The sequence below is a fragment of the Mytilus galloprovincialis genome, chromosome 14 (genome assembly GCF_965363235.1).
Source record: "Mytilus galloprovincialis chromosome 14, xbMytGall1.hap1.1, whole genome shotgun sequence".
In the NCBI taxonomy this organism is placed as follows: Eukaryota; Metazoa; Mollusca; class Bivalvia; order Mytilida; family Mytilidae; genus Mytilus; species Mytilus galloprovincialis.
In genome coordinates this window covers 54,641,638-54,668,866 of record NC_134851.1, presented here as the reverse complement: position 1 = coordinate 54,668,866, position 27,229 = coordinate 54,641,638, and the positions used below count along the sequence as shown (strand labels likewise).

The 27,229-nt window shown below is 30.8% G+C and overlaps 1 protein-coding gene across 3 annotated transcripts in view; it reads right to left on the bottom strand.

Moving 5' to 3' along the window:
* The window catches only part of LOC143059516 (triple functional domain protein-like), a 243,653-nt gene that overhangs the window by 4,299 nt on the left and 212,125 nt on the right, over nt 1-27,229 (bottom strand). Inside the window, exons 48-60 of one of the 3 annotated variants that reach the window (XM_076233027.1) lie at nt 26,809-26,937; nt 25,770-25,967; nt 24,946-25,123; nt 23,618-23,663; nt 20,450-20,954; nt 6,971-7,191; nt 6,517-6,664; nt 5,685-5,900; nt 4,557-4,653; nt 3,869-3,994; nt 3,395-3,562; nt 2,743-2,827; nt 1,799-1,999 (exon numbers count right to left, since the gene is read on the bottom strand). In XM_076233027.1, coding sequence (XP_076089142.1) covers nt 1,799-1,999; nt 2,743-2,827; nt 3,395-3,562; nt 3,869-3,994; nt 4,557-4,653; nt 5,685-5,900; nt 6,517-6,664; nt 6,971-7,191; nt 20,450-20,954; nt 23,618-23,663; nt 24,946-25,123; nt 25,770-25,967; nt 26,809-26,937 — 2,318 coding nt within the window. Of the gene's footprint in view, nt 1-1,798; nt 2,000-2,742; nt 2,828-3,394; nt 3,563-3,868; nt 3,995-4,556; nt 4,654-5,684; nt 5,901-6,516; nt 6,665-6,970; nt 7,192-15,299; nt 20,955-23,267; nt 23,284-23,617; nt 23,664-24,945; nt 25,124-25,769; nt 25,968-26,808; nt 26,938-27,229 lie in introns of those variants that run through there. The other 2 variants (XM_076233031.1, XM_076233030.1) reach the window with 2 other exon arrangements.

The following is a 27,229-nucleotide window of genomic DNA, read 5'->3' as shown; positions in this document are numbered from 1 at the left end:
ATTTTGAATGATGTGGATGAATAAACGTTTAATATAACTATAGCATTTTTGAGAACATATTTTATTTGGTTCAATTATAAAACGATAACTTCAAATTAAATGTCATCTATTTAAATAAACACCAAATTTCACTACATATATATACATTACACTTTATCACCAATGTTCTCTAAATTATTTTGAATTAAATTTAATAAAGATATATCATAATCAAAGAGTTTTTTTGTTTGTCTTCTGACCTCTTTCATAATTTATATGTATTCCAAGTTGCAGTTTATGGAAGTTTAAATATGGATGAAATAAAGTTACATTTGTACCAGTTAAAACTATGTTAAATTTTAATAGAAATGTTTAATCAAATTGTAAACAATATGTATTAAAGTACTAAAAACCATTGCATTTTACACGTCCAGTCCAAATACAAAAAAAAGTTTAAACAACATATTTGTCCAACTTTTAATTTAGTTAGTGCTAATTAGATAAATTTTCATGTCTGATTTATCTTTTATCATATATATTTCCCTACAGCTATACTCAATTGGTAATTGCAATAAAAACAAACCTTAAGTATTCTCCTACCTGTCAATTCAAAGTTGACAAAAATCACAAAAGTTAACAAAAGATTATAATTCAGGGTTAAAGAAAAGTATACAGTTATTATCAAATATTAATATGAAGATCATTATAAAATGATGAATATACATTTATGTACAAATATCTTTTACCAAGATAAAAGGTATATAATTGTATTATATGTCTCTGCTTAGGCTAATGATGACTTTTCAATACTGTAACAGTTTATTTTTTACTGGAGTAGACAAGCTTAAATTTAAAGTAACCAAACCATTTTAGTATGTTAAAAATTTATCAAATATGAACAAAGAGGTTCATTTAATGACCAAAAACACAATTTCAGATTTATTTCATTGTAATCAGAATGTAATCAAAAAGTAATCATGATTACAGGGTATTTTGAAAAGTAATTGATTAAATTAAATTACATGTAATCAGATTTTTGGCTGATTAATGATTACACTGATTACTTGAAAAATTGTAATCAATTACAGCTGATTAACGATTACAATTACAATTACCCCAAGTCTGACAGTAGAGTTAATTGTTTTAGCATACGTATTTCACCTAAAGGTTAATCAAACAAAATATAGGAATCTTTATACAAAGCCCATGGCATTACAGCTTTATTTTAGGGTAAGACTACGTTGTGAATCTGGTAAATATGTAATCAATTTATAAATGATTAAAGACTGCAAAAAAAAGGGAAAAAACATATTCATCAAGACAAAAACAAAATTAAACGATCTTCAAATCTTGGGTTGTTTTTCGGATATAGATTAAACGATACATTAAGATAATTGAGTCCGCTGTCAAAGTATGTCACTTTTAGTAAAATAAAATACCGGGCAAAATGCTCATAACTCTATCCACGTTAATTTCATTCTGTTTTAACATTGGAAATTTTACATCATTTTTTTTATTAACAATTCTAACATGAAATAATCACTAAAGTATTCTATTATTTTACAACAGACTTAAGCAACAAAGAGATCTCAGACCCTCGCATATTTCAAATTGTGTTAACTTTAAACAAAAACTTATTTCAGTGTGTCATCAAAACAGTACAGTTTTTTTTTCTTATTTAATAGTGTATTCTGTAAATATCAAATGGTTTTGCTGTCGAAAATAATCTTAAAAGAAAAAGTTCAATGGTCAAATATATAATATTAAAATAACCCTTGAAACTTTGTATTTGTATTTTCCAATTATACTAACTACTTACAAAGGCATAATGATAATATATGAAGTTGGTGTAGTATAGACATCAAAAACCGGAATCAGGTTCTCATGTTGCAATGCCTGCAGAGTGTTATACTCCGTTTCTACATGATCAATGTCTGTAATACGTTTGTGTATACATTTGGCAGCCATTTCCCGATTCGTGCAGTTTTGAGAGACCTTTTTTACAGTTGAAAATCTTCCCCTGAAACAATAAAAAAAAAGTAGAATATCGATTATTAAGTAAGCTTAAAACATAAACAGATTCTATATAAAATGTACTGCCAAAATCATATTCTTTAGAGAACAAAACATGCACAAAAAGTAAACTTCTTTAAGTAAATCTACCAGGGTTTCCCACTTTGCACAATCAAAAGTTTCAAAAACTCTTTCTTTAAACAGGTAATGCATGCTACAAGAAAATTTTCGAAAAAAAATCTATATAGGCTTTTCTCTTTGTTGAAGTCATACCGTAGTCTTTAACTAACTACATCTTTGTCTGTTTGTCTCTGTTTAATATAATATTTGATAATTCTACTACAAATCCTTAGTTTCTATGTTGTCCTATTTTTAGGCGAATATAAAATTTGAATATAATTTATCAAAGACAGCAAGTTTATAATTAAGTATAGTAGGCGTACACATCATCAATAAAAGACTCACCAGTGACGCTCTAATTAAAAGTAGCAAGACCAAATCTATTAAGTAGTGGTAAAGTATTCAAAACAAAATAAAAAAAATCCTAAAATTTTGCAAAATCTGCATTCGCAATTAATTGTCCTCATAATGTCACATAATTAAAGGCAACAGTAGTATACCGCTGTTTGAAATTCATAAATCGATAATAGAAAAAGCATGAACTACGTATAAATTATCAATTTATTGTGCTTTCTGTTACTATAACCTTGAAATATCATGTCTTCAAACAGGAGTAACATATTTTCCTACCTAGCAATTTCTTCTATTTCTGTAAAATCTTTGTTGTATGTTGATTTCCATGGCGTATTTGTTTCACTTGCTCTTTCATTTAATTCTGAAATTACAAATTACAGCCCAATTTACAAATAGTCAATGAGAATTTAAAAAAACAAAAACAAACAAACAATAACTACCATTTCGATTTCCTATTTGTTTTTCAAGATAATTAGAAGCATTTCCCAATGTATTGTTTTTATCTGCTTTCAGCTGCTTTCATACAGGGAGGTTGATCCTCACTTAAACAATATCACCATTCATTTGTAAAAAAAAAAAGTAAAATTATTCATTTTTGATATCCTTTATCTGTTACATTCAACCAAATTCCAAAGTTTGAGCAAGACGAACCGCTATAAAAACTACATGTGGATAAATATCAAAAAAAGATTTTTTTCCCCTTAATAATTCGTCTTCCCAAGGATTTGTATAGTTAGACAACTATACAAATCCTTGGTCTTCCTAAATATATATTTCTGCTGTAAAAAATATTAAGTAAGATTGATTTTAGAATGAAATGATTATGCGAGTTGTAATAAGTGACTATGTATTACAAAACAGCCTGAAGGTCAAAGTAAATTGGATAAAAGCAAAAAGCATGAAGGGGAAATAATAGATATGTTCTTACCCCCTTCTGACGGAATGGTAATAAGGTGTGACGGCGGACTAGGCTCACTCATACTGATATTATTATTCGAGCTGACCCGGAACTGGTATGTCAACCCAGGACTCAAATCACTTATAAACTGAGATGTGTTAGGAACATATGGAATTGCAGCCTGCCACACGTCAGTTCCTAAAAGACAAAATAATTTATGTTTTTCATTCATTTATTGCGTTTCTACTTATAAGTACAATAAATAATGTGTATGTGCTATTTTGCATCATGTTAACCTAGTATAACATTTCATTTTCTTGTCTGTTATCACGTATAAAATTGTATCAATAACAATAACACTTTAGATATCAATCCTGACTATAGAAATACACATATTTTGGCATATTGAATGTTCACGTTCATGTTTCAACATTATCATGTAAGTCTTGAAATTGTAAGTAATGAAATTAGGAAAGTATGTCCTAAATGGACTGATTAACTTACCATTTTCTTTCAGTTCGATAGTGTATCCATGTATTTGAGAATTGCTGTTATGGCCTACCCATTCTAAATGTACAGACGTTCCCACTTGACTACGTATCACAGGTCTTGATGGAGGAAATGGACGGTCTACAACGACAAATAGATGTACTGATTAAATAGTTCTCAACAGCATATACATACTGATATCTGTGGTTGCATTGCCGGAGATATTTTTCCTACGCTTATCTAGATTAGGACATTTTGATCCGTATGACAGGTGATGAAGGCATACAAGGAGACGCTTAAAATGACGATGTACCCGTTTTCGCTCCATTTGAAATCATGTGAGTTTCTCGTTGTTTTCCCTTATAATGTATATATTTTAATGGATATATGAGATTTGAACATAAGGAAACTACTGTTGACTTTAAACGATGATTTTGAGTTTGGAGTTTTTTGTTGACATACACAAATCTATCCGTAAATGAAGAAATCATTATCAATATGTTCACAAAGCATAAACAAATGTCCACACTTATTCACAAGACGACGTAAAATATGAATTTCCCTAATATACTTAATACTTGATATGTGAATAGGCTAGTTTGAGTTTTTGTTTTGCAAATATTTGGTATTTTTTCATGTCTCCAACGTAAGTGATTAAGTCTTCTAGTTATTACTTCATAATGTTTCACACTAAATACTTTACCTAGGACCGTTAACGTTGCTTTAGTTATCACAGAACCTAGTTCACTTGTCGCTATACAAGCATATTCTCCACTGTCTGCCGGAGTAGCGTTGTGTATCTGGAAAATTAATGTAGTTTTGTTGAATAGAACATGGATAATATTATTATATTTCTATTTTTGTGTATGTGTGCAGTTTTTTCTCCATGCTTTCGGTGTATCAATGTGTTGGTCTGAATTGTATAAGTAATGGTACTAAGATCACGTTCTGAGGACTTTTTAACCAATTTGTCATCCAATTTGTCATCCATGTTGAATTTGTGAAGGTGAAATTTAATGTTCTTTGAAGTCGGACAGCAATGGTTAAGCTGTCGTCCATAACGAATATTGCACAGTTATCCGAAAATGACATTTTTTTTATGTTATTTTGTTAATCAGTAGATTATTAGGATAAACGAAATTTAGAAAATATAAAGTATCGGAGAGAAACAAGAAAAAGTCATGAATATATATGATGGTATCTTAAGTCCAACAGGACTTTCATATGACTATAGTTAAATGAAACTGATGTTAGTGAATGTATATTGGTATTATGTTATACTCTATCAAACACGAATGAAAAGAAAATACATTCTGTTTGACGCAAGTTGATAATCGAAATCGAAAGTATTCATGTTTTACCAGATAGTTTTTAGAGAGACATCATATTTTGGGATAACATCTGTATAAGAGCAGTTGAGACTCTAATGTGATATCGTCACATTCATCAAAGATTACCCTTATGAGATTATAATCACAGTTTCTGTTGGTATTCGTCCGCCGTTCTAAAATACTATATTGAGGTCACAAAGTAGCCACTAATTCATCAAAACTTCTGAAACAGTTCATTTATGAGAAGTTTATCGGGATTGTCATATTGATAAAGTCCGGCACTTAATTCATTTGAAATTTACAAACACACTTTGAATATGTTACCATATCGTTCATCACCCTATAAAAAAGCAGAGTGTTTGCACTTTTGTCCAGCATTGAAATATGAAAAGGGATGAATCTTTTGCCTTATTCTTTTTTCTTAAACAAATTTTCTTCCACCTAACGAAATTTACAGTTTAATGCAAAGTAAACAGTAATTAGAATGGTCATATACACACCTTTAATGTCGCAAATCCATCTTCACCAAAAAATAAATTGATACGATTATTATTGGTGAGATTGAGGCTATCATTCAGTCTCCATGATATATTAGGTCTTGGTCTTCCACATATTCTGCATGTGAGGACAGCTGTGTCCGTTGCTTTGACAACGGCACTTGCCAATGGTTGATGAACAGAAGGTGTCATTTCATATTGAAGGTCGTGGTGTGAAATCTTAAGTAAAAAAGGTATATTTAATATATATTAGATAAGGGATAAACATATATTTCAAAATGGTTCTAAGAACATAAATAAAGGCAACAGTAGTATACCGCTGTTCAAAACTCATAAATCCATGGACAAAAAACAAAATCGGGGTAACAAACTAAAACCGAGGGAAACGCATCAAACACAAGAGGAGAACAACGACATAACACTAAAATGTAACACACATAGACAAAATCCCACGAGAATAACAGATATAACATATAATATAACATCAAAACCAAATACATGAATTTGGGATAGACAAGTACCGTGACACGTCTTATCGCAATGTGAATTTACACTCAAAAATAAGAGAAAACAAACGACACAACGTATAATGTAATACATAACGTATTCAATAAATAAATGTTCTCTTGTTGATTTGTACCCCCCAAAACCAATCAATGTAACATTGAGAATGAATATGGGGAAAGTGCCAAAGAGACAACAACCCGACCAAAGAGTAAAAAAATGTTAAAATACCCCTTTATATATTTACATATAATTAACATTTCAATCGTCGGACCGTCAAATAATAAAAAAAAAACATGATGCGCTTTAAGGGCATAATTGCAATACTTACTTTTCTTCGATATTCATCGTGTGCTTCTTTCCATGGCAACGGAAGTGTTCTGCTCCTCCTGTCTAGACTATAGAACTGAACCTCAGAATTTTTCCTTTCTGGTCTCAAACCTTGCATTCGGAGCTTAAATAACTGCCATGAACTTTTCCTATTAAGAAAATGAAAACATATAATATAATGACATACACCAACAAACGAATTCTTGATGCGTATGCATTTTTGGAACTGCTTTTTATCTTGTCAATTACTTGTTCGCTATTAAGACAACTGATAGGAAACATTGTAGTCACTCCTGTATTGTATTAAATGATAATAAACACGGAATAATGCATTTAAAAACTTATACAATGTAACGTAATGACAAAACTCTGCACAACAATTCACCTATTTGTCTTTTTATAAACCCAAATAATAGACAAAAGCAGAAAATTTGATGTTTTATTTATTTTCTTACCGTAAACTACCCTCTCCGTCACGTGGTCCAATAACATATCCGGGCACCCAGCCTTCTGCTGCTGGTGACGTAGCATTAGCAGGACGATGAACCAAAAACATATTGTACTGGTTGGAATAGATAATTTGTATGATTTCACCTTTGGATACTGATATCTCGTCTTCCTTGAAAGCCATATAATCACAGACTACGGTACCAACATGTATAGTTCCATCAGCAAGCTGAAAGATAACTTTTTAAATGTACAAAAGTCCATGATAGGGAATGTCAAAAAGGTATAAGAATTCAGTATTGTTTTCGTCTAGAAAAATATTAAGACTACGAACATGAATTAAGACATTAGAAACAAAACTTTAACCAGGTCGTCCTAAACAGGATCAAAGATTAAAAGAGATTAAAGGAGTATGGATAAAATGATTGCGAGTGTTGTAGGTGATCGTAGTTGTGTTCAGCAAAACCTTTCTGAAAGTTGGGCCAGCAATGCTCTGGTTTGGCCTTCAAATGGTTAATCCGAGCGTCGCTATAAATCAGTCTTTAATAGATTGAACGAGCATCTGGCGTACAAATTTTATTCTGTACATCTTTGATGATTTTATCTATCCTTTATTTTTTTATTTCAGTCTTGCTATAGTTGCTATGCAGGTCTAGGAGAGTGTTTGTAACCTGGATTATTGCTGAAGTTTCTAACACGAATTAAAAGTTTGCCTTGTTTGTTATACAGACATATGATTATCAGAAATGAAGAGGTCTCTGCATTATATCAGAGTTGGTTTAACAATGATTTCCGATTGGTCAGAAAAGGTGAATTATATGTGAAAAGACTAGATATAGACAGAAGCAATCATACTGATTTTCATTTATATGTTATCTTGGTAGAATACCCGAGGGTACCCTTCAGAAGTAGCAGACCATCAATACTGGAATAATTTAAATATTACACTATATCTGTAATTATTTCTAAAAATATAATTGTACTAAAAGTTAGAAACTATAAAAGTGACCAAGATGACCTTGGATGAAACTGGCAGTTAAATCTGTATCCTTTTGGTTAATCAGACCCCTCAGTATTCAGTGCTCGTTCATCTTTTGTTTTTAATATTCTTGTTGAAAGTAAATCAAGTGAGCACTACCAACGACCACATTTATAAAGTGTTATTTTATATGCATTCCTTCATACATAGTTGATATAAAAAGTTGTTTGCTGTTCTGTATAGGCCGACCCTTGTGCTTTCGAACTTTTAAAAATTTTGTCACATCTGTATATGCTTTTTTTTTTTTTATCTCTATTTGTGTTTTGAAATTTTACATAAGCTGTATCTAATGCTTGGAATTTTGTTTATAATTTTTTGCTATTCTGTTTTGTCTTTGGGCTTTCAAAGTCTTTGTATTTGCTCTCCATTGTAAATGATCTTGTGCTTTCAACTTTTTTAGTTTTTTTATCTAATCTGTATAGGATCTTATGTTATAAAAAAAATCTATTTTGGGGGTGTTATAAAAAAAATCTATTTCGGGGGGGTATTCTGTTAAGTCTCTTGAGCTTTCGGGTGTTTTATTTTTTTACTTCTATATATTCTGTTTAAGCTCTTGTGCCTTCGAGACTTTTATGCTTCCGAACATTCTCTTTTTCGTCTCATGGTTTTTAATCTTCTTCAATTTTTTTTGGCTATTCTGTATAGAATCTTATGCCTTCAAAACATTTTTTATTTGGCTTTATTGAAAAGGCTCTTGTGATTTCAAACATTTTATATTATTTTCTATTCTATATAGGTTTTTGTGCTTTCAAACATTTTCTATTTTTGTCTTTTCTGTATATTGGGTCTTTTTCCAAACTTTTATCCGTTTGTGCTATTCTTTGTATGCTATTGTGCTTTCAATCTTCTTCTAATTATAGGTATTCTGTATATGCTCTTGTGATAAAAACCTTTTCTATTTTTTATATTCTTTTGTACTATCAAAATTTTTCTATTTTTGTCTATTTATATGTTTAGGCTCTTGTTGTATAATCTTTTCATGGTTATATCACATGTTTTTCACATGAAAATTCTTAAATTTGCATATAAAACTACTTTAATTAAATAATGGTATCATGACAAATACTTTGTGTTGCCATTCAGTGCACTAGTGTTATGTTGAAATCAATGGGAGTTGAATTATGTCAAAGTAGTTTACCGATGTTCAAATCCAAATAATCAAAGACAAAATAATGATCAACAAGGCAACAAAGACAAAACTGAGAAAATCCAAAAGGAACAAGATCAGGTGCATAAACAGGGTAGGTATCTAAAACTATCCATGCAAGGGAACTAATGCATCTGTAACAAATGTTGTAAGTACTTATAATTAAATACTACGATTAAGAGTGCAAAATGTTATTGTATATCCATTGAATACCAGTTAGTATCAGCCCATGTATCCAGTTTGTGTAATTAAGAATTACAATTGTCAGGGCAACACCTCTGATTTACTTTTATGTAAGAATAATGTTATATACGGAACCGGTTTTGTTAGCACTACAATTTACATTAAGGTAACGTCATCTCTTTGATATATATTCCAAACTTACAACCCAAAATCTTGATATGGAGATCAAAAGTTTTTTTGTGTGTGTATTGACAGAACATGCACTTCACAGTAAACTTTCTAGAACAAGAATTCATACAAAATAGTTAAACATATGTTATAGCCCATGAAAGCCAGGTAATCTGTATGCCCTTTGCTACTACATACGAAGGGAAACAACCGTATTGACAAAATGCCAATGAGACCGAATGACAAACTAGAGGCTCTCAAGAGCCTGTGTCGCTCACCTGTTAATGTGTTTACTGATGTCGGCCATCTTCGTTGGTAGGCGGGGTCATTAGACACTTTTTTTTTTAAATAGATACCCTAGTACAATGTATTATGATTGTAGCGAAGTTTGGTTAAATTTGGACAAGTCGTTTTAGAAAAGATTTTTATACAAGTTACAAAAATGACGAAAAGTTGTTCAATATTGACTATAAAGGGCAATAACTCCTTAAGGGGTCCTCTAACAATTTTGATCATGCTGACTTATTTGTAGATCTTACTTTGCTGAACATTATTGCTGTTTACAGTTTATCTCTATCTATAATAGTATTCAAGATAATAACCAAAAACTGCAAAATATCCTTAAAATCACAAATTTTAGGGCAGCAACCCAACAACCGGTTGTCCGATTCAACTCAAAATTTGTGAGGGGATATATCTTATTCTGATGGACATTTAAATGTTGAAAGATTTGCCCTAAATGTCTTAGTTTCAAAGATATAAAGCAAAAACTGCATTTAACCACTATGTTCTAATTTTAGCCATGTCGGCCATTTTGTTTAGTAGGCTGGGTCATCGGACACATTTTTTAAACTATAAACCACAATGATAATTGTGGCCAAGTTTGGTTAAATTTGGCAAAGTAGTTTTGGAGAAGAAGATTTTTAGAAAAGTTACAAAAAATGACGAAAAGTTGTTAAAAATTTACTATAAAGGGCAATAACTCCTTAAGGGGTCAACTGACAATTTTGGTCATGTTGACTTATTTGTAGGTCTTACCTTGCTGAACATTATTGCTGTTTACAGTTTATCTCTATCTATAATAATATTCAAGATAATAACCAAAAACAGCAAAATTTTCCTAAAATTACCAATTCAGGGGCAGCAACCCAACAATGGGTTGTCCAATTCATCTGAAAATTTCAGGGCAGATAGATCTTGACCTGATAAACAATTTTACCCCATGTCAGATTTGCTCTAAATGCTTTTGTTTTTGAGTTATAAGCCAAAAACTGCATTTTACCCCTATGTTCTATTTTTAGCCATGGCGGCCATCTTGGTTGGTTGGCCGGGTCACGCCACACATTTTTTAAACTAGATATCCCAATGATGATTGTGGCCAAGTTTGGTTTAGTTTGGCATGGTAGTTTCAGAGGAGAAGATTTTTGTAAAAGATTACTAAGATTTACGAAAAATGGTTAAAAATTGACTATAAAGGCCAATAACTCCTAAAGGGGTCAACTGACCATTTTAAATATGTTGCCTTATTTGTAGATCTTACTTTGCTGAACATTATTGCTGTTTACAGTTTATCTCTATCTATAATAATATTCAAGATAATAACCAAAAACAGCAAAATTGCCCTAAAATTACCAATTCAGGGGCGGTAACCCAACAACCGGTTGTCAGATTCATCTGAAAATTTCAGGGCAGATAGATCTTGACCTGATAAACAATTTTACCCTGTCAGATTTGCTCTAAATGCTTTGGTTTTTGAGTTATAAGCCAAAAACTGCATTTTACCCCTATGTTCTATTTTTAGCCATGGCGGCCATCTTGGTTGGTTTGACGGGTCACGCCACACATTTTTTAAACTAGATACTCCAAGGATGATTGTGGCCAAGTTTGGTAGAATTTGGCCCAGTAGTTTCAGAGGAGAAGATTTTTGTAAAAGTTTACGGACGACGGACGACAGACAACGGACGACGGATGCCAAGTGATGAGAAAAGCTCACTTGACCTTTCAGGTCAGGTGAGCTAAAAAATAAGATACCTGTAGCATGCATGATATGCTATCTACATATGAAGATGTTCTTAGTCAGGAAAAGGAAAGCTACATAGCCTTTCAAGTATTGCTATCAATTAAAAATCCTTGTTCAATTTGATTTACTCAAAATAAAAACACTTTTGGGTTGAATACGGTTATGATTTTCTAAATTATGGTATCTTTTAATCCTCTCAAACTTTAGTTATTTAGTTTTGATAGTATAGGATGAAGGTTAATTTTTCTAGGAAGAAGCTATACACAATGAAGTCACTATCATTTAATTCTTACACAGGTAACTAGATTTTAAATGTTGACTGCTCTATTTTTTCGATGATGGCATATCTGAACTAGAGGCTCTAAAGAGCCTGTGTCGCTCACCTTGGTCTATGTGAATATTAAACAATGGACACAGATGGATTCATGACAAAATTGTGTTTTGGTGATGGTGATGTGTTTGTAGATCTTACTTTACTAAACATTCTTGCTGCTTACAGTTATCTCTATCTATAACAGTACTTTCTGTGGAAAATGTTATTGAAAATCTTCAAATTTTAAGAAAATTGTTAAAAATTGACTATGAAGGGCAATAACTCCTTAGGGGGTCAATTGACTATTTTGGTCATACTGACTTATTTTTAGTTCTTACTTTGCTGTACATTATTGCTGTTTACAGTTTATCTCTATCTATAATAATATTCAAGATAATAACAAAAAAACAGCAAAATTTCATTAAAATTACCAATTCAGGGGCAGCAACCTAACAAGGGGTTGTCCAATTCATCTGAAAATTTCAAGGCAGAGAGATCTTGACCTGATGAACAATATTAACCCATGTCAGATTTGCTCTAAATGCTTTGGTTTTTGAGTTATAAGCCAAAAACTGCATTTTACCCCTATGTTCTATTTTTAGCCATGGCAGCCATCTTGGTTGGTTGGGCGGGGCACGCCACACATTTTTTAAACAAGATACCCCAATGATGATTATGGCCAAGTTTGGTTAAATTTGGCCCAGTAGTTTCAGAGGAGAAGATTTTTCTAAAAGATTACTAAGATTTACGAAAAATGGTTAAAAATTGACTATAAAGGGCAATAACTCCTAAAGTGGTCAACTGACCATTTTGGTCATGTTGACTTATTTGTAGATCTTACTTTGCTGAACATTATTGCTGTTTACAGTTTATCTCTATCTATAATAATATTCAAGATAATAACCAACTAGAGGACACAAATGGATTCATGACAAAATTGTATTTTGGTGATGGTGATGTGTTTGAAGTTCTTACTTTACTGAACGATTTTGCTTCTTACAATTATATCTATAATGAACTTTGCCCATTAGTAACAGAGAACTATATTTGGTAAAAATTTACATATATTTACCAAATTAATGAAAATTGTTAAAAATTGACTATAAAGGGCAATAACTCCTTAAGGGGTCAATTGACCATTTAGGTCATGTTGACTTATTTGTAGATCTTACTTTGCTGAACATTATTGCTGTTTACAGTTTATCGCTATCTATAATAGTATTCAAGATAACCAAAAACGGCAAAATTTCTTTAAAAATTACCAATTGGAGGGCAGCAACCCAACAACCAGTTGTCCAATTCATCTGAAAAATTCAGGGCAGATAGATATTGACTTGATTAACAATTTAACTTCTTGTCAGATTTGCTCTAGATGCTTTGAATTCATAGTTATAAGCCAAAAACTGCATTTTACCCCTATGTTCTATTTTTAGCCGTGGCGGCCATCTTGGTTGAATGGCCAGGTCATCGGACACATTTTTCAAACTAGATACCCCAAAGATGATTGTGGCCTAGTAGTTTCAGTGGAGATTTTGTAAAAGATTACTTAGATTTATGAAAAATGGTTAAAGATTGACTATAAAGGGCAATAACTCCTAAAGGGGTCAATTGACCATTTTGGTCATGTTGACTTATTTGTAGATCTTACTTTGCTGAACATTATTGCTGTTTACAATTTATCTCTATCTATAATAATATTCAAGATAATAACCAAAAACAGCAAAATTTCCTCAAAATTACCAATTCAGGGGCAGCAACCCAACAACCGATTGATCGATTCATCTGAAAATTTCAGGGCAGATAGATCTTGACCTGATAAACATTTTTATCCCATGTCAGATTTCCTCAAAATGCTTTGGTTTTTGAGTTATAAGCCAAAAACTGCATTTTACCCCTATGTTCTATTTTTAGCGGTGGCGGCCATCTTGGTTGGTTGACCAGGTCACGCCACACATTTTTTAAACTAGATACCCCAAAGATGATTGTGGCCAAGTTTGGATTAATTTGGCCCAGTAGTTTCAGAGGAGAAGATTTTTGTAAAAAATTAATTTAATTTATGAAAAATGGTTAAAATTGACTATAAAGGGCAATAACTCCTAAACGGGTCAACTGACCATTTTGGTCATGTTGACTTATTTGTAGATCTTACTTTGCTGAACATTATTGCTGTTTACAGTTTATCTCTATCTATAATAATATTCAAGATAATAACCAAAAACAGCAAAATTTCCTCAAAATTACCAATTCAGGGGCAGCAACCCAACAACCGATTGACCGATTCATCTGAAAATTTCAGGGCAGATAGATCTTGACCTGATAAACATTTTTATCCCATGTCAGATCTGCTCTAAATGCTTTGGTTTTGAGTTATAAGCCAAAAACTGCATTTTACCCCTATGTTCTATTTTTAGCCGTGGCGGCCATCTTGGTTGGTTGACCGGGTCACGCCACACATTTTTTAAACTAGATACCCCAATGATGATTGTGGCCAAGTTTGGTTTGATTTGGCCCAGTAGTTTCAGAGGAGAAGATTTTTGTAAAAGTTAACGACGACGGACGACGACGGACGCCAAGTGATGAGAAAAGCTCACTTGGCCCTTCGGGCCAGGTGAGCTAATAATGAAATAAATATATGCAATTTGTAATTCTGAATCAATCAATGTCGTTGTTCTCCTCTTATATTTAATGTGTTTCCCTCGGTTTTAGTTTGTTATCCCGATTTTGTTTTTTGTCCATGGATTTATGAGTTTTGAACAGCGGTATACTACTGTTGCCTTTATTTACGTGTACAGTGTGGTAGTGAGTGGCCTAATATGATATGAATGTGGTCAGTAAATTCCATAGGGGGTGAGAACACACTGTAAAACAAGTTTGACAGGTGGCCTGCTGCCTATCAAAGTGATCAAATCTTCAATATCAACCAACAACCTACTTCCATTGGTCTTTACAAAAACAAATGCCATCAATAACAACTTGTTAGCTTTTAATGTGTTTTCTTACTACTTTTTATCATTCACCTTCAATTTCTTCTACAGTTGTATTGATGAAACATTTCAGAATTTCCCTCAATGCTGTGTTGTTTTTAAAAAGGGACATAACATCTAATAGTCAAAATAAAACACACCCACTAACCCCTTATTAATATACAGGGTCTCCACATGTTCCATTTTTACAAATGATATTCATAGAGGTGTATAGAGGTAAAATATATGAAGAACTATTATCATCCTGATTATGACAGTAACATTATAAACTTAATGTCAGTCATTTCTTCGGCCTATATCGATCATGCTGATAAATTGTACCAATATAAGGCTAACATATATAGTCAGTGAGATCTGGTTTCTCTAATGGTTTTCTAGTGACAAGGTTCAAGATTGAAACTTTCACTCACTGAAGTATTCTATAGCACTAACAAATGTTTTGGTTATTACAAGGCTAATACAACTACAAGTAAGACAAAAACCTTCAATAGAAACACTTGTTTATTGTCTCGCTTTTTTGACAAGCTATAAATAGCAGTTTGTGAACACTACATATTTTTACATATCAGATGAACACAGTTTTGAAACTCATACATATCTTACCATATTGTTATCAGTGATATTGACTAGGATCCGTATTTCTTAAGATTTTGAACCAAAAATATTTGCTTGTTTGATATCTGACCCAAATTAAAAAATTTGAAAACAATAAATAATTGAAGTTAGCAATCTATCTATGTTTTTTGCTATTTTTGCTATTCTCTATTTAACCAAACTGATATTTTTACAAAAATATTTCTAGACTGACATAATTTTATCTTATTAATCAACAAATTACTTTTGATATTTGAGATAAATTATAACAAGAATGCATTCATATAATGTCTATAGTTTTACAAACATCCATTTAAGGATGAATTTGATGAACCAGTTGGGGATGTGTTACATCCCTCACACTCACAGAAACCTATTTAGCTAAGTTGGTAGTTAAATACTGATTAAAAATGTAATCTTACAAAAAAAAAAAGTAAAGTAATATTTGCTAACTTTTTTTTAAATTAGTTGTATCTCAATTTATTTCTTCTGCATGATATTAACTGAAACTCCTGAATAAATATAAATCAGAAAAAAACCCGATATACTGCAAGTTATTAAGTTATAAAATATAAGGTAAGATTTCAAATTTTGAAAAATCATATTAAAGGAAAGATAACTCTATCTAACCGTAACCTTAAGCTTGGCAACACCACTGACAACAATATAGAGAGTTGAAATCTTACACACTGTTCTCCTGTTAACAGTTTATTTTTAACACACTCCTACACATAAAATACACATACATACACCTTGTACACACATACATACAAATAAATACACAATAATTTCTACATAACTTTCTAGATCACCTACAATGTCAGAGTCTTTATACAAAGTTTTAAATATCACATTTAGTTTTTTTAAAATGTTAAAATTATTGTAAAAAAGTTTTTTCTAACAGTCATTTACAAACAAATGTACAAAAACAAACAACCACATGATTATAGAAGTTCTGTACCCATACTGTTACTCAGATAGTTATATACTCAGAAACGTCTGTTTACTTATAACATCACCCCAAAATCTACTGTTTTGAAAGAAAAAATTGGGGTAACCAGTCATAAACTTAGAAAATGTCATGACAACATTATATACTCAGAAACCCAAGTTTAAATTATTACATCACCCCAAAATGGAATAAAATAAAACATGTTTTGGGTTGAGAGGTAACCAGTCATAAACTTAGAAAATTCATGACAAAGTTACAACATATTCTAATAAATCAACTGGCTTGCTCTTCAAACAAATGCGTTTTGTTACAGAATAAAGAATTCAACCTTGCTACAAACCAAAATCAACAAATGTGTTACTGTTATGAAATAAGTTTTTAAACAGAATTTTCATTTTTTCTATAAATAAAATTCTTTTTCTATAAATAGGCTGCATAAAAAATTTTGATAGTACTATATCAATATTTTGTTTCGCATTCCATCAAAACAAAGAATGTTGCTTAAACTGACTGAGGGGTGATGCAATAAGACACAAACATGGGTTGCTGGGTATGATTTCAACAAAATGGATTTTTTTTAAACTATAAAAATGTTGATAATTATGTTTTGCTATAACTTCTATTGTCATGGATTTCTAAAGAGATAATCTCTTAAATTTGATCATTATGAAAGTGATCCAAGTGTTTTATAATACAGATATGGCAATGTTCAGTGTGGTCGTGAAAGATTTAGATTTAAAGAAAAACTTTAGAGCATATTGTAAAGTTCAATTAATACCTTAAAACACTATACAAGTTTGATATACACATCAATTCCTGACTTAAGATATTTGCTTTAGGGAGGTGAAGATCAATTTAGACAAACTTAAAAATCATAAAATAGGAAAGTCTGAATGGGAAGTCCCCAAATTTTGCATTCTTTAATTTTACAAGCCATTTTTTTCTTATCTTTTTTTTAAGGACATTTTTTTTCTTGATTATTGTTCGAAATATTTTTAGGTAGTATTGATCCATTATTATCTATTCTGTAAACCCCATCAGACCCTTATATAGTCCTACAGATTTGTTAGCATATAAACATTGCTATTTCACTTCAAAATCAAAAGCATAATGAAAGATAAAAATAAAAATAATACAGGAAACACAGAGGAATTTTTTGATTGAGCATTTTTAAGAAAATATGAAAACTGATAAATTAATTAAAAAATCATGAAAACTTAAAAAAATATTATTACCCTGAAACAGTTCATTGGTTTAAATTATTTCTTTTATTGCAGCAAAACATTGTGGAAAGATAACATTGAATAACCTTTAAATGTCCCTAATAATTTCCTATAAGAGCAACTTTCTAACGTAACAGTTGCCAGCTTAAATTCTTTCCCTATTTTTTGGCAATTTCACCAAAATTATACAAGATACATTGTCTACACTTATAAAGGTATTTGAAATTGATCAGAATTTGAGTTTTTATCAAATTATATTCAGTCCATACAAATCGAGCATTGAAATAAATAAATCTGAGTCTGATTTTGATAGTAGTTCTAGAGACAACCAACATTCACCTTTCAAGAAGCATTTGTGGTCAAAAACTGAAGTTCAACTTACTCATGTTTTGTATACTTTAACAGATATAAAAGTGCATCGTTTAACAAATCTGAACCATGTTATCAGATGGAAGAAAATATACATATATAGCTGCAGATTATTACTGTAAATAATTATTTTATCTGAATACATCTAGTTAATCTCTGAGTGAATAGAAAATTTCATTTGTTACACAATATTGTCTGTCCTAACTAAGTCCTACACAGCTACTTTTGCATAGGTACTATTTCTGTACTAAATATATGTAGTACTGTATATTTACTTTTAATATTCAGTACTATTTTGTTACTTTATTTTACAGTACTTAATTTGTACTTGAAATTTAGGTACTACAGATTTTTGGTTACTACCGTTACATTTTCAGCATTTTGAAAGGTTTTCTATTTCAAATCTCTTAAAATTATGATTTTCAAACATGGAATATTGTATTATTTCTGTACCAAAATATTTAGTACAAATCAAGTAATGTAAAATATAAGTACCTAAATATTACAATGATTTTAAAGTAAAGAAATAGTACTAAATATTAAAAGTAAATTTCCAGTACTACATATTTTTAGTACAGAAATAGTACCTATGCAAAAGTAGCTGTGTACCTAAATACTCAAATAGCATTGACTCCTTTGTTATGATCAAATCTAATTTAAATAAATATATGGAATGTACATTTATTACTGTATTGTAGATTCATTATTATTCGTTGCCATGGATACCAATTTTTGTGGATTTCGTGGTTACCTTGGAAACATAAATTTCAATGTCTTATGAATTACAAATGTAATTTAGAAATGTATGTTAACTTTGGCAAAACCACGAGAATCAAATATCCACGAAAACAAAAACTTTACTTAATCCACGAAAATTGGTAACCACGAAAATAAATGAATCCACAGTACTTGTTGACATATAGTCCCAATTTAATGTGTTACCATTTAACTTCTGTATGATTTATTCTCTTGTAAATACATGTAAGATATGTCCTTCTTTATATTTTAAAGGGGTACCCAATACTTTGACTGAAATAGATTTGGCTCATTTAAGTGTCATTAAATTTTGATAAAATATTTACTTTGACCTGTTGACAAAAATATAAAAAAAGTCAAGAAATTTGAACCACACAATTAATAGGAATAATTTTTCAAAACTTAAAAATTTTGCTCTTGTCTTTTATGACTTTAACTTTTTTTTTCTATAGCCCATTTATTTTTCAGGTACAAGGCAACCTGTGGAGGCTATGATGGTACACATGTCCCTGTGATTTAACTAAATGCGAAAATTCATGTCACATTCTATACTTCTCTTTAAAATCTCTTTTTTTTCAACAGCTTTTTGTCATGAACCTAAAACACTGGTTGTCTTGGCAACAGCTCAAAATATCTGATATTTCTAAATTTCTACATACATGCTACTATAATGAAGAGGATTTGGACAGTGGTACAATGTATGACCAGAATAATTCTATACAGTGTTAAATGGTAACAGGTTTGTTAAATATTGGTGTTGCTCTTGCTTCCATGCCTTGTAATTTTTTTCCATAACAAAAAAATATATAACGATCAATAAAATCAGATGAGGTTTATTTCACAAGAGCCAATTTTCCCCCCTTTTATCTTGCCAATTAAATGTTTTGCTGACTTAAAAAAAAAAAAAAAAAATCCTAACATATCATTAATTTCTTTAATAAATATTTAGATTGTACTGTATAAACTGTAAAGAGTTCTTTCATTTTTATGGTTACCTTTTGTGTTCAAAAATCATATTTTTTTCAGTTCTTTTGTTATGTAAAAACTAGTTACCAATCCCAAACAATGATAAAATCCATGATTAAAGTACATTCAAAAGTAATTTTAACTGAAAACTTGAGGTTCACAAAAAAGTACAGTCAAAGTATTCTGCGACAAATTTCGTGACATGGTCTATGTTTGGATGCTTGGAATGTTTTAAAACACAATTTCTGAAAGATGAGTTGAAAAAAATTCTATTGCACATAACTTGCACAAAGATTGAAAAAAAAAAAAGACTTTCAGGGAACATTTCACCTCCATGTTGTTTAAACAAAAAATATTTTGCAAAATAAATTAAAATTGCTTCTTATCACTCTGTATAATAATTAAACAAAAAGACAATTCAAAACAAAAACTGGCAGTTATCCCTTCTAGCTTTCTGAAGGAAAAAAAAAATAACAAAAAAAAAAATCAGTTCTCTTAAAAAACGGAAGTGGATATATGAGGTCAGATGTCCAATTTTATTTTATCAATTTACAAATAATTTCCACAGGAAATTTTTAACCATGTGACAAAAAATGAACATGCCTTGTTAAACATTGACAATAATATCATCTTGCATTGTTAAATTCCACGATGCAGAGTATAATTATATATATCCTGTGTCATAATCACTAAAATGTTTAAGTCAGCACTGCATTTCCATCTACGCTTTAAACACACACTGACGATCATGATCACGATGCTGTCAGACTTACCGATTCATCTTCGTTATTGTCCGACGATGTGTTATGATTTGTGGCGCCATCTGCTGGGCCACCATTATTTATAGAAATCTGAATCTCATCATCATGTAATAAATCGGGAACTTTATTTGTCTCTGACTTTGATGTAGATGGCGCATCACTTTTTGATTTCTTCAGCGAAGTTTTAAATCCTTCAAAAATGTTTTTCTTTGGTTTTGGGGACACTTCACCCATAAAAGAGGGATTGTTACAAGACGACGTCATAGTCAATTTGGTTAATTTTTCCTGGTCGAATTCTTTGTCTGTTTCCGTAGGAGAATTTGGACATGACAATTTTGAACTTTCATCATGCTCAACATTGGCTTTGCCGGGATAGGGCACAGAACGACACCGAGTATATTTTGAGTCCTGTAGTGAACCAGGCGGAGTCTGAGAACGATCTTTTTTAGGATGTGATTGTGACTGAGTTTTCCTGAGTAAACCTTCTCTTGGTGTATGACTTAATTCTGGTGTTGACCTAAAAAAAAGCAGAGAATTTACTACTTAATATTTATTAAGGTAAATTTGTCAACATAAATATAATGAGAATTTGGAGAACTATTAAATTTGTGAGAGTAAGTCCCTACATAACTTCATAACTCATAAAAGTATAATGTAAGAATATTCAATGATTTTTATCTTATGGACAAAATAAAGGCATCTGCCCATTTTCGCCATTCCTGTTATATATATATATATATATATATAAAAAAAACAATAACAAAAAATTCTTCAATTCAGTATAATATGCTTATACGTTTGGGGTAAAAAGTGTATACTATACACGACCTAATACCATAATTGTCTCGGTATTGCAACCCTGAGCATTCATGAGCATTCATGAATTAGAAAAGGTTAGGTAAATATTAATATAGTAAGTTTTCAGGACGATTATGTTACATATATATAATCAAGAATCTTTAAGAGGATTAATGTATATTTAGAAGCTTTTAAAGTCAAAATGTCTTACAGAAAGATATATAAATGAAGATATGTAAGCAAGTTGTTTATGATTCTCATCTAAACTTTTAAGCTTTGATACACATAATATATTACATTTTGTGATTTAATTTGGAAGAAAAGAGTTGAAGTCCACAGGAAACCATGCACCACTCGCATGGGGATGTATCTGCTAACTTCCTAAGATGTTTTATGTGTGTGTTATAATTTTTTTTTCTTTGCCTTTTGATATATTTTTTTCAAGCATCACTGGTGAGTCTTTTGAAGACAAACCCATGTCTTGCATACACAATTTTAATCCTGGTATCTATGATGAGTTTATTCTCACTGACATTTACCCAATATCTCCTTTTATAAATTTAAATAGTTACAATGTATTGACTAGTTCAACTTTATATCAATATAAACTATGTATAACTGTATACCACTAATTAAGAATGTATCAATATTATATATTTAAAAGTTACTTATTTATCATAAGTGTTACTCAAATTTACAAACTATGTATATAACCCCTTGCTATTAATAATATTCTACAACCCAATATAAGAGTTAAGAGATAAGTAAATTTTGTTTAATTCCAACCATTTTTTATAAAGAATTAAGCTTGCATATCCAGATTTTTCATATCTTTAATTAAAATATATCATACATATATATATTAAATATGCTGAATCTATATTTTGGAAATTTTTTCCAAAGAAGTTCTTGTGTAGATCTCGAACGCAATATTTTTTACAACAGAAATTACTCATATGTTAACATATTTTGTGGCAACAAGTTCATTTTATCAGATAGATTAATGCTTTATCGTTTATCATTTTCATAGAATTGTATAAATTATATTTGTTCATTACAAGGTGGTTTGACTTGTAGGAGGTAATCTAACCAGCAATTGATGAAAATATAGAATTTTGTGTCCATGGGACACAGATACCCCAAGTTGTAAATATATGGCAAATTAAGGATTTTTTCAATTCATAAAGAGACAGGACTCAAATGGTGAAATTGATGTCATCCAAATTCAAACTTGATCTTTGTTTGGGGATATTAACATTGTGTAAAGATTTTACCACATTTGGTTAAGGCAAACTAAAGTAAGGGTGCAGAAACGTTAAATGGGAAGTTGTTTCCATTTAGAAAGGGACATTACTTGAGAACAGTGAAAGTGAAGCCACTGAAATTCAAACTTGATCTGTGTTTGGTGGTATTAAGCATTGTGTTTAATTTTCATACAGACATAAAGACAAACAAATTTTAAACTTAATGCCCCCTCAGCCATGGCTGGGGCATAAAACACTTTTGAATTTATTTTAGTTGTTCAAATAATAGTTAAGAGGTGATTTTGCTCTGTTATAACTGCTTGATCTACTTGTTTTTAATTAATTTTTATTTCAACACAGAACAGGGTTGAGTTCAATATCGTAGCAGCTACGTAGCGGCTATGTAGCTGCTATCAATATCTATGTAACAACTAGTCTATAGCTACACCTTAAATAGTCAAAATCTACATAGCGCTACATAGCTGCTACGATACTGAACGCAGCCCATATGTACTTTTATCATTTGGATAAACATAAAATTGACCAAATGGGAATCGATGATTTCACAAAATAGTGTCAGGTGTAAAAATGTTCTCTAAAATACATAGATTTTTTTTAAATTACATTTTGAAGACTAATTTGCATAAGCAAAAGAAGCATAATAGCAAGAATACAGAATTTCTTTAGTGTATGTAATATAAGGGAGGCAACTCTAGCAAGATTTTAAGTTAGCATATTATTATAGCTGTAGTCATAGTGATGAGTATATATATTTGGTATAAACAAACCATATGTTAACTTTTACTGAAAATAAATAAGTAATAAAGAAAAATTAAAACTCAAAACACAGAAATGTTGATAAATGCAGAACTTAAAATATTTTTCTCTTGAGCTAAATTTTGCAGAAAAAATTCATCAACTTTAAACTAAGCATTCTTGAAAATAAAACCTATATACCATCAATTTTAATCATGTCACACCTCAGAAGCTTTTAAAATACCAAAAAAATATGTATTCACACTCTTAGATTATTTTCATGGTAGATATTGTGATATGTATAACATTTGTTCTGAGAATTGGTCTAATTTAAAAAGGACAACATATAAAAACATGACAATTTTGATTGATGGATACTTACGTTTCTTTCCTGACTTTATTTTGGTATTCTATAGGTGATTGAAGTGCTACAAAATAAATATTTTTACTGTCAGTGAGAAAAATTATATTATAATATTTTGACAATCTGATACTCCAACCTGTAAATAATGGTCATTCATGGGACCAAAAAAAAAGGGACCTTAGAAGAGAGTTGACCTCAGCTTTGAAATAAGGTAAAAAATGAATAAGTGTTACTTTAGTGGGACAAGACAGGTTTTTGCCTTATAGAGGTAAATTTAAAGAAAGTTTGATTCTGGTCTCAATATGTTTTTCAATTGTAAATTGAAATTGAAAATTAAAATGTAACTGATAATTTAAAAATTAATATTTGCTTTGAAAATGTGTTTTCTGATCAATCAACTGAAAGTGTAATTAAATAATGGGATTTCAGTACATGTTGCATAATATTATACATTTAAACCTGTTTAAACCAAACTTCTTTGGACTTAATATTTTGTTCGGTTTTGGCTGATGTTCCTTTTTTTCAGATTCAAAACATATACCATTTGATATGATGGTGCTTAAGAACAAACATGTTTGGTTTATACAGGTTTTCAGTTTATGCAGGATTCGGTTCAGCCAGGTTTCACTGTAGTATTCTACAGACTGTCGTATAGTTGTTAAAATCCAGGTCCCTTGTCCCTTGTGGACATATATCCCATTATCAATATGACCACATGTTCTCATTTTCATAGGTATAAATACATTGTAAACCACATATAAATAGAAGATAGAAATTGTCCACATGTTCACTTTATTGTCCTGTGATTTAGAGTCAGAACATATTATATATTTTGGGCCCTTGCTTTACTTATCTAATTTCTTATTTTGTATTTTTTTAGGAAGCAGACATATTAGTATGTAAATTGTCTTTTTTATTTTTATTATTCCAAAAAAATATATATAATATAATTGATGTTTTTGAGCAATCTTGAGTTTAAATGCCTTTTTTCACAGTCTTACGAGAGTTGAAGTCGTCCATTAATTTTTTAAATGGTTATAAACAGGTCCTATTCCTACCTCTGAGAAAATCCCCTTGCATATCTACCTACCTCTGAGAAAATCCCCTTGCATATCTACCTACCTCTGAGAAAATCCCCTTGCATATCTACCTACCTCTGAGAAAATCCCCTTGCATATCTACCTACCTCTGAGAAAATCCCCTTGCATTTCTACCTACCTCTGAGAAAATCCCCTTGCATATCTACCTACCTCTGAGAAAATCCCCTTGCATATCTACCTACCTCTGAGAAAATCCCCTTGCATATCTACCTACCTCTGAGAAAATCCCCTTGCATATCTACCTACCTCTGAGAAAATCCCCTTGCATATCTAGTAATGACGTAATCTGTTCTGTCCACGTCTGTTTGATAGCATCACTTGGTGCCTGTATCACAAATTTACAGTCTGAACCCGGAGTTTTGTTTATCAACATAAACCGCAACGGTTCACCTTCCACTTGTTTGGTTAACGCCATATTGTTTACCTGAAATGTAAAAATATTTGAGTGTAGACAAATTTTAAATAAGATAAATTCTGACTTTATGTTAATATACTTGCAAGTTTTAATATTTTAAAAATTTTACTAAATTCATGTATGATCATAGAAATTAAAATTTAATCTTCTCTATGACTGACCTTCGATTCATAAGAATATCACAAAAAAGATTCATGACGCCCAGTATAGTTAATTTTATCCTGTATTTTCAGTTTTATGCACTTGCTGGCAAATAATGTTAAAAAGGGGCATAACTTGAGTGATTGTTAAAGTTGGCGCCACCAAAATACGTACTTAATTTGTGTTTTGTGATAATAAGCATTTTGTAGATAATTAGAGCGGACAAAAAAAAACAATTTCATGATGGAATTCCGAACGTACAGACAGACAAGGGTATCTTTTTATTGTATATATAAGCTATAATTTCTGGTTTTAAACATAACTAGAGGTTTTAAAGAGCCCATGTAACTCACCTTAATCTATGTGCACATTTAACAAAGGCCACTCTACAACCCTTTTGGGACAGGTGAGCTAAATATTGTAAATTGTTATTTGGATGGAGAGTTGTCTCATTGGCACTCACACCACATCTTCCTATATCTAATAAATTTACAATCAAAACATTATCGTTTACCTTAATACTATTTTTATACACATAATTTGCATTTGAAAGATCTCCTCGTTTTTTCTCTGACATTTCACTGAATAATATAATTTGTTCAAACAAAAAAACACGTCTTTCTTTAAATTTTGGTTGTGACTGTCCCTGTGATATTTCCGATACTAATAATGTATCCTGAAGTAACAGTTTTCCTTGAGCAGTTATCTTTCCCTGAAAATAAAATAAATACACTAAATGTTGACCCTTCATCGTTTAGGATATAAAAGGTTTCCCTATAGTTACTAAGGCAAAAAATTTGACACAATCAAACTATTGCTAGGCAAGAAAGGTTGCTATATGTTGCAGCTTTGCTCTGTTATATCAAATACAGAATTTTTTCTTCAACTTTCTAGTAAAATTACCAAAAACCTCATTATGCTTATTTCAATGAAAATTTCTTATTTCTTTTTCTAACCAGGATTGCATGTCTTTTATGAAATATTGTATCAACTTGGACTATAAAGCATTTAAAAAATGACATAATTGGTTGAAATTTTGTCTGGAATTGTACTAAAAATGTGAAATGCATTTCTGTGTAAAAATCTTGTACATGTATAAATTATTGCATTGTTTTTCTTTAAATGATTCATTTTCCCAAAAAGCAATCTTTTCATAGAAAAGTTCAAATGCTACTGTGTACTTTGATCAGGTTTTATCTTTCATTTTCAATTTCTTTCAAGCTGCATGACCCCACTTGCATGTGATATTATAAAGAGAATAACTAAAAAATGATAAAAGTGATGACACCCAAACTTGATCCGTGTTTTGAGGTAATAAGCATTGTGTTAAGGCTTCATAAAATTTGATCAAGGCAAACTAAAGTTGGAGAACAGAAATCAATTTCATCATGTACGTATAAATATATGAACTTATGGACGTACAAGTGTAACACTAGATACCCCTTTGAGTGACAGAAGGGCAAATAAAAGACTTTAAACAGGCTGATATCAGTTTATTCTAATTGTTTTCAAGTTTTATAAATTTGTTATATCTCAAAGTTTCTTTATCTTACATCAAATCCTTGCAGTCGTCCAACTTGCATCATATCATTGGCCGCCTTAGGAACAACACACATGACCGCTAATGCCCTCTTCAAGCTCTTTGTGTCCTCTCCTGCACGATCAGTATATTTCTGTATATCCTACAAACATAAACAAATTTAAATAATAAGTAATAAATAGAAATTGTACTGAAACTGTTAGGCCATGTGTTGTGAAAAACACTAAAACATTTTTTCATCATCATCATCATGTTTCATTTTTTCCATAAATTAACTCTATTTTGAAGAATGTGTGTGACATGTATTAGCTGGCTGAAAGACTTAGTAAGCAAAAGATCTAGAACCACAGCCTTGGTAATCTTTGTTGCTTACTGTAAATTCAGAAATTAATGCAAGGTTTTTATTATTGCTAAAAATGCGGCAGAGTTGTAAA